Source organism: Kogia breviceps, chromosome 2 (genome assembly GCF_026419965.1).
Source record: "Kogia breviceps isolate mKogBre1 chromosome 2, mKogBre1 haplotype 1, whole genome shotgun sequence".
NCBI classification, from domain to species: Eukaryota; Metazoa; Chordata; class Mammalia; order Artiodactyla; family Physeteridae; genus Kogia; species Kogia breviceps.
This window is the reverse complement of record NC_081311.1, coordinates 193,439,436-193,447,643: the sequence shown is the minus strand read 5'-3', so window position 1 is coordinate 193,447,643 and position 8,208 is coordinate 193,439,436. Positions and strand designations below refer to the sequence as shown.

General features: G+C 53.4%; 1 protein-coding gene across 1 annotated transcript; it reads right to left on the bottom strand.

The window, feature by feature from the left end:
- Nucleotides 1-334: 334 nt before the first annotated feature.
- SPATA3 (spermatogenesis associated 3) lies at nucleotides 335-6,341 on the bottom strand. The gene is made up of 4 exons (XM_067027162.1): nucleotides 6,036-6,341; nucleotides 4,367-4,544; nucleotides 2,209-2,352; nucleotides 335-1,078 (listed from the first exon to the last, which is right to left on the bottom strand). Exons 1-3 carry the CDS (start codon nucleotides 6,328-6,330, stop codon nucleotides 2,247-2,249), a joined length of 579 nt encoding a protein of 192 aa, XP_066883263.1. The 5' UTR covers nucleotides 6,331-6,341; the 3' UTR covers nucleotides 335-1,078; nucleotides 2,209-2,246.
- Nucleotides 6,342-8,208: the final 1,867 nt, after the last annotated feature.

Sequence of the window (8,208 nt, the reverse complement as noted above, 5' to 3'; positions counted from 1 at the left end):
TAAAAAGTAATATTCCAGATTTCAAAGGTTAATAAAGTTTGGGGAACACTGAGTTAAAAAATGATGACGGTGATGTCGCTGCTATGGTGAGTGCCTGTTCTATGCCAGGCCCTCTGCTAAGTGTTTCACATGCATTTTTTTTTTTTTTTTTTTTTTTTTTTTTGCGGTACGCGGGCCTCTCACCGTTGCGGCCTCTCCCGTTGCGGAGCACAGGCTCCGGACGCGCAGGCTCAGCGGCCACGGCCCACGGGCCCAGCGGATCTGCGGCATCACATGCATTTTTTAACCCAGTTTCCCCCTCACCCCAAGTGAGAGCTGTAGCATTATTATCTCCATTTAACAAGAAAATGAGGCATCAGGAGTTAAGGGAGTTGCCCAGGCCCCAGAGACACTGGGTGTTGAAGGGGGATCTGATCCCAAGGCTTCCCGCCTCCGGAGCCCAAGCTCACACCCGTGGGCTCTGCTGGAAGGAGGCTCTAAGACAAGACGCTTGAGCTCGGGCGCCATCTTCACACTGTCAGTCGCCACCATGTACCCAACCCGTGACCAGGCCCTGCAGGGCTGCGCATCCCCTCACTTGATCCTCACGACCATTGCCCTTGGAGGTAGCTGTTATTCTCCCCACTTCAGAGACGCTACTGACTCTCACAGAAGTCCAGTAACGTGGCCCCGAACACCCAGCGACCAGGCCGCAGCGTCAAGGCTAGAACCTACGGCCCTAACTCCAAAGCCAGCGTCCTTCCAACCACCACCACCAGCATGATGATCACAGCAACAAGACTCCCCAAGCTGGCCAGCTCTCTGCCCTCCAAGCACCTTGTCTCATACTCGTCTCGTACTCCCAACCATCTCAAGAGGAAGGCGCTATGCTCTTCCCTAGGTACAGATGAGGAAACTGAGGATTTCAACTGCTGTGGAATTTTGTGAAGCTTAAGGTGCTTCTCTGCTCTTTCATGAATGTCCCAGGATCAGGCAGCAGAGATGGTGAGCTCTCACTGGAGTTTATTTTCCGGGTTGGGCTTCTGAGGTACCTCGAGCCTCTATTCCCACCACACGCACTGCTGTGGCTGCTGGAGGCCTGGGGTGGGTTGAAATGCTCCCATTACCTCCTGCCCCACCCCCATCACCACTTGTCAGGCATTCACCGCACGTGGACTTGACAATGGGGACAATTGGGGGTGATCTTGGTACCTGCCCAGATCCCCTTTCTGGGCTGGCACATCCATCGCCCAGCTCCTGTGAATTATGAATGTTAGTTGCTAGAGGCTCAGAGCTGCCTCCTTCCTCGGGGCCTTGTCCTCACCCAAATGGGAGCCGCTTTTTCACAAAGACATGTACTCCCCACCCCACCCTGTAGCCAATGACTGACTCACAGACGGGCATGAAAGGCCAACCCTCTTGTCTCACGGTGAGACCGACTCTGGTTGTAATTCACCCTCCAGAGCTCCGCAGGACCGGGCTAAGTGGACTTCAGCTGAGACCTTGTCCTTGCTCCACTCCTTCCCCTCCCTCTCTTGCCTCCCTCACTTTTTTTTTCCTTCACTAAATCCTGTGCACCCAAATCCCTGTCTCAGGCTCTGCTTCTAGGGAGCCCAGCCTGAGACAGGGGAGGATTGAAGATGTTGTGGAAGGCATGCTCCCTGCCCTCAAGGATCTTGCAATACAGCGTGGAGACAGGCCACAGATGTACATAAAAATCATCCGCGGTATGGGATGGAATAGGCTGGAGAAAACAGTAATAACAAAGATGGGAGAAAAGCTCCACGGAACATGAAGTTCACAAAGGATAGGTAGGGCTGGAAATGGTGGCACAGGCAGGGAGAAAGTTGGAAGGAAAGGCTCTGAGATGCGTAGGACCCTCTGCCCCAGCCTCTCCCATCTCCTCCTATCTGGTGTCCACGACTAGGGGAACCAACCCCAGGCCAGAGGAGAGGTGGGAAACTCTGTTTTGCAGATCCCAGCAATGGGTCTAGCATTGTCCACGAGCGTCCAGGGCTGCCTGAGAGAGATGCGCCAGTGGACCCTGAGGCCAGGAACAAGTCACTCAGTTCTCAAGATTCCCCTGAGAGGCTGGGGGCTTCGTCCACCCCTAGAGACCTCCTCCATTCAGAGAAGAGACAGACACTCCCTTAGCCCTGCGCTGCAGGGATGGTGAGTTTAGTGGGCTTGAGGATCACTCTGCAAAGGGCACGAAGGGGGTCCACATACCTGCTGGACCGCAGGCCCGGGGACTTGTTCACAAGGATTCAGTGATGTAGTAGGCAGCTCCCAGGGTTCCCAGAGCCACAGCAACAGCCCCGAGGGCTCGGAGCACGTGAACTACAATGAGTGGGATGTTTACTTGCAGGTCTTCTGCAAAGCAAAGCAGAAAGCTCACAGGTTGGGGGGCAGCTGGGATTTAGTACCTGTCTATATGCAGGGGAAAGTGGAAATTGTGGGGTCCCCTCAGGATCACAGGAATGTCCGTTTCCCCCTATGGCTCCTCCTCTCAAAGGAACACAACTCCCTGCACCCCTCCCAATAAAGCCCTACCAAAGGACCCCCCAGGATCCGAGGATGGGCCGGCCTGGGATGCCAGCTCCCCTGGACACTCAGAGAGAAGGTCACAAAGGTAGTCAAGGCTGCCGTGTGCCAGGCCCTGTGCTAAACACCTCACACCCAGTGTCCTCCTCAAGCTTCACAACCATCCTGTGAAGTAGTCCTACCATGTAGCTCTATTCTGGGGTTGAGGCATCTGAGAAAACCACCTACTACACCTACCACAAAGGTGGTGGAAAAGGAAAGTATATGATTATGCTAATAATTGTGAGGAAGGCTTTCACAAGATGCAATATCCATTTGGACAAAATCCTACTAAAGTAGGGATTCTTATCTAATGTGAATGTGTACTTAACAGAGTCAACATTCCACTCCACAGAGAAATGTAAAGATTTTGGAAGCAGGTGTAAACTTGAGCAGGATAGGACTGCATGTCTTATCCGGGCCAATCTGGACTCTGCCCCTTCCCCTCACTTTCCTATTTCTGAGCCTTGCCTTGTGCTTTTTCCTCCACCTGGAATGCTCTCCCTTTAAAACAGGCCATAGAGGATCCTAAAATCCTTTTAGATTCAGCTCAGTTACAACGGACACTACAACATCTACCTGGACCCCAGCTCAGGAGCGAAGTTCTTTGAACGTCTCCTATAGGACACGTATCACTTCCTGGCCTGCACGCGAGTTTCTAAATATACATATCTTAGCTTACCATGTGGACTGCACAATTTTTAAGGGTAAAGTTTCCTGTTTTGGCTTCCCTCCCAGTGCCTAGTATCCTTATGCAGAGTAGGTTTTCCTACTTGTCGGTTTATGAATCCATGGCACAACTTGGCACTAAATGGACGGAAGCAGGAAGTGTGTGGAAGGACAGCTGATCATGGTGAGCGGGGCGCAGGCCCTTCCTTGGCGGGACTCACAGTACGGTATTTTTAGCTCTGGCATGTTCTCCCAACACACCTGTTTGCCTCTCTTCATATGCCTGAGAGATGGTGCATTTCATGAACACACAAGAGGGGGGGGTTGGTGGGGCAGGGGCTGGGAAGAGGAGCCGGATGCGGATGGAGGACGGGTGGGCTCAGCTTCTGGGCTGGGAGATGCCCAGGCGGAAGGCCTCTTCTGTGGACATTTGTGAGACCTGAGTATAAGTGGAGGTGCCCTGGGGCCCAGAGCTGGGGGTAGGCGGAGGGCCCTCTCCAGCCCTTGCGCGTAGCCCTAGCGCCATCGGAAAAGGTGAGGGACATCTTCAGTCCAGTTCCCTCAACAGGGGTCTTCCCACGAGAGGAAGTGGCGGCCACCTGGTGGCTTCCTGGGAGAGGAAAAGAAGGGCAGATGTGGCAGGTGATGCTGTGTAGGCCTCCGGGTCACTGACAGACCCCTGTGGGGCTGCCAGGAACAGCCCGAGACCTGCTGAAGCGGGTAGAGGTCTTCCCTGCCACCAAGGGGTATGTGATTTACATCCGTATGTATCTCTAAACTCCAGGGGGTTGTTCATGTTTGGGTCAGGAGCTGGAAGCGTCGGGCTATGGCTCAGGCTGCGGAAGGAGCGACAGGGACTTTAGGACGGACTGTGGGGGAGTGTGCTCTGAGCAAGGAGGCTGCCTATGGAGCGAAGAAAAATGAACCCCAGAAAAGCCATGCCCGGTAAGGAAGCAAGTCGTCACCTCTCCATGCAGGTGGGGTACCTGGGCCTGGAGCTGGTCAGAAAGGCCCGGGTGCCAACCCCCAGGACGTGGCTTTCCTTTGGGCCTGGGAGTCCTGAGAGGAAGAAGTGACACACGACTGCTAATACGGTGTGTGCCCCGAGGGCCCAGCCCCCCACGCGCTCCAGGACCTGTAGAAGGTGAGGAGGTTTGGGAATCCTCTCCCTGGCATGGTTGGCCAGGCCTGAGGCAGAAGGACGTCGAAGATACGGCCGTGGCACAGGCCCAGACGACACCAGCAAGCAGAGATGCCGGGGCAAGTGGAACAGGAACAGAAGGTGCGCGGGTCCGCTCGCGTCACAGGCCCTGCTGGGCAGAGAAGGAGAGAGGTGAGGGGCCCACCGCCCGCGGGAGGTGTCCACACCAGGAGCGGCGTGTGCAGGGGAGAGAGGACCAACTGCATGTGGAACCAGTTGTCTTCTAGACTGGTGCTACCTGGGAATAACACGAAGAACACCGATGTGACAGCTGACACGTGTACAGTGTTCTATAAGGCATTATCCATCTCATTCAATCATCAGAACAATCCTGTGAAAAGGAATATGGTTATTCTCAGATACGGAAACCGGGGCTCAAAGAATATAAGAGATGTGTTCTGATAGCAAGGAGATGATTGAAGAAGTGGGCTTCAACGCAGGATTTCTAACTCAATTCTGTGCTCTGTCCGTGGAATTCACAGGAAGGGACGGCAGCAGGTGACTGTCCGTCCTAGGAGAAGTGGCACTGAGATTCCTGCAACTGCAGTGGCCACGTTCCATTTTTCTGGGGCTCTCGGATTCATCCAGAAGGCAACTGCTACTCCAGTGGACAGTCTTTGAAATATTTCCCAAGCTCACCTCCCATTGCTGTCCTGGGCTGTGGGTCCCAGAGGAACTTGGAGAGTTAATCATTGATTTTGCCTGTGTGAGTTCCCTCGACACACTCCAATGCTCATTTCGACTCTGGCTACCCAAGAAGATGGGGGACGGCTTTCCATTGGACAGCCGTTCCATTTTCAGAGAGCGCTAACTGTTGGCTGTTTTTTTAACGCTGAGCAGAAATCTGCCTTCTACAGTGTTTTCCAAGGGTAAGTTGCCAGATTTAACAAATAAAAATACAGGACGCCCGTGCAATATTCATAACACACTTATTATACTAACAACTTATTTGTTGTTTACCTGAGATTCAAATTTGACTGGGTGGCCTGTATTTTATCTGGCAACCCTATCCAGGGACCCTTAGTCAGACATCTGAGGACAACATGGAACAAATCTACTCACAGCTTCCGGCTGACAGACATATCCTCCAATTCCCTCAACCGGCTCTCAGACACCAGAAGGTTCTTGCCTCCCCCCACCCTTCTCATCCCCCCAACCCAGACTATCGACCTTGGACAAGATCGCCGGGCATCTTTTGCAGCACACAAACGGCCCGATGAGGACAGAGTAAAGCCGTATGACCACCTCCCTTGTCCTTAACTGTATTCTTCTACTAATGCAGCCTTGGTGTTTATTTTTGAGCAGCCACGTGGTACTTCTGACTCCCAGTGAGCTAGGATGACCACCGAGCCACACTGAATGTTAATATGTTTGCGTGGCTGTCTTCAGAGAGACCCAGTATGGTGAGGAATGACAAAACCCAGGAATCCCGGTCTCCTGGGGAAAAAAACAAAACCCAAACCCCTCGCACTCCCCACGTACTGTTCCAGAACACACGTTAACCATGCATCACTGCCCAACGAGAAAAGTATCAGCCTCTGGGGCAGCCCTGAGACTCCATCAGCAGGAAGGCTAGAACCCCTCGAGCAGGCAGGCTGCCCACCTGTTCTCCTGGATCGAGGGGATGCTTTTGTGTCAGTGTCCGGAGACACGACGCCCCGAGCCCAGCGGCTGACTTCGGGAGCTGGGAGAGCCTGGGGCACAGGCTGCGGGGGGATGGATTCACTGCTGGTCTGTGAGGTGACTCCAGAGCTGGGAGGCTGCGGGCTGGATCCGGAGACGGGCTGCTGTGAACTAGACTCTGAGCTCTGCTGCTGAGGGGTGCATTCGGAGCTGGCGCGCTGGGAGGTGGAGCCTCGGCGCCTGGCCTCTGACTTCTGCCTCCTGACCTTCTTCATGGTGGGTCCTGCTCACCTAAACGTGCACCTACATGGAGCTCACCAATCTCCTGGCTCCCTCCCCGAGGGGCCGTGTGCCCCTGCCCTGCGGGGAGGCTCTGGCGTCCGTCTGAGCCCAGGGCCCACAGGGAAGGGTCACCCACACCCCTCCTGTGAGGTCACAAAAGCCAGGGTGGCTCCCACGGTGCTGGGGACAGTCTTCTCTGCCAACACCAGCCTGCTGTCCTCCCTCCTCCTCGGCTCCTGGGGGGTGGGTGGAGGGCAGCTGCCGTGCCCCTCGCGGACCTGGGCACCTGGTCAGCGCTGGCCTCGAGGCCCGTGGAAACTTGGACACCCACGATTCTGCCCCCCGAGCGCCTCCTTCAGGCACCTGCCTGCTGGTGTGTTCCTGGGTCCCTGTGCGCTATTCCTCTTTAAGACACCCTGGCTGTGCTGCTTGCTCTGTCACTGTTTTTCACATACCCCACCCCCCGAAAGCAAACAAACGGACAAACAAACAACTTCACCATACATTTTGTGAGTTTTAGGTAACTAAAGATTTGGGGGTCCGTGGAAGGCCCGCAGCCTTCTGCTATGTCAGTTGGCCCCCCTCCAGATTATCCTATACAGAGCGGCTTCCCCCTTCTCCCAAAGCCGGCCCTCCCCGCTACGGGAAAGGGCTGGGGGGGTTTCCCCAACTTTGATAAGAACCATCGCACTTGGCAAAAGAATTTCGCCTAAAACACAAGAGCTGTTTGGAAAACTGAACTTCTGCAACTCACTACACTGACAAGGGCAGACCACCTCTCAAACTCCCAACTTGTCCCGCCAATTAGGGAACTCTGACTCTTCCTCGAAGTTACCAATGTGATTTTCATTTTAGGAAAGAAGAGGAAATAGCATTTGAAAAAGATAACCTTAAAATTCACACTCTGACTGTAACGTAGAACGTGTTCACATTAGGAGACTCCGCCTCCATCGTTAATGCACCACTAGGTGGGTGAGGTTTCGACTGAACCCCTGGAATCTGGGGACTGATACTCTCGCCCCAGCACACGGTTTAGGGCAGACCTACCTAGGAGGAGCCCTCACATAAGGCCAGACCTGACATGAGATATAAAATGGACGGGAAGTATTTTAAGGATTTTAGAGCCTGAAAAGACCTTAATGATTCTCTTTTTTGCAGAAGAGAAACTGAGGTTCAGAGAAGTTAAATTACCTTCCCAAGGTCACACAGCTGGTTGGAGGTGCCGACAAGGCTAAAGTCCCATCCGGGGCTCTTTCTTTTCATGACTCCAGAAGGCAACAGGGAGTCAGATAATTATACAGGCCTTAAAATTAATGAATTTTAAAACCCCTTGATAGGACTGAAGAAAACAAAGGCATGAAGGATTAGAAATGAAAGGAAGCTCAGATCAAAGAAGGTGGGTTGAATTTGGTTGACCCTTGGCGTGTGGATGTTCACGGAACAAGTGAGTCTACGAGAAGGTGGTAATTCCCTGAAGTCAAGAGCAATGGATCCCTCGGCGGGGGATTCAGTTTAGAATCAGAGAGACTGGAAACCTCAGTCAGGAACACTGTCCCGATTTAGCAGACACGTCAGGAACTCCTAAGGCCTTTAGGTCTGCAAAATTCGATTTTCAGGCACCAACGGGCTTTTGACTGAGGGCCGCAACCTGGCTTAAACCAGGGTTTCTCAACCTCAGTCCTACTGACGTTTTGGGTCAGATCTTTCTTTCTTGTGAGGCCGTCCTTCACTGGAATCGGTTTAGTAGCATTCCTGGCCTCTGCCCACTAGAGGACAGTAGCAACTACCCCTCCCCCCAAGTTGCAACAACCCAAAGTATCTACTGACATTGCTAAATGTCCCCAGGATGTTGTATGCTTGTGTGTGTGTTT

Bases quoted from the DNA above. Each gene is read 5' to 3' on its own strand.
- SPATA3 (XM_067027162.1), bottom strand. From the start codon at position 6,330: ATGAAGAAGGTCAGGAGGCAGAAGTCAGAGGCCAGGCGCCGAGGCTCC. The intron at 4,545-6,035 runs GTGGGCAGCCTG...TTCTCTGCCCAG, and splicing joins CCCTCGATCCAGGAGAACAG to CAGGGCCTGTGACGCGAGCG. The intron at 2,353-4,366 runs GTCCTGGAGCGC...TTTGCTTTGCAG, and splicing joins AACCTCCTCACCTTCTACAG to AAGACCTGCAAGTAAACATC.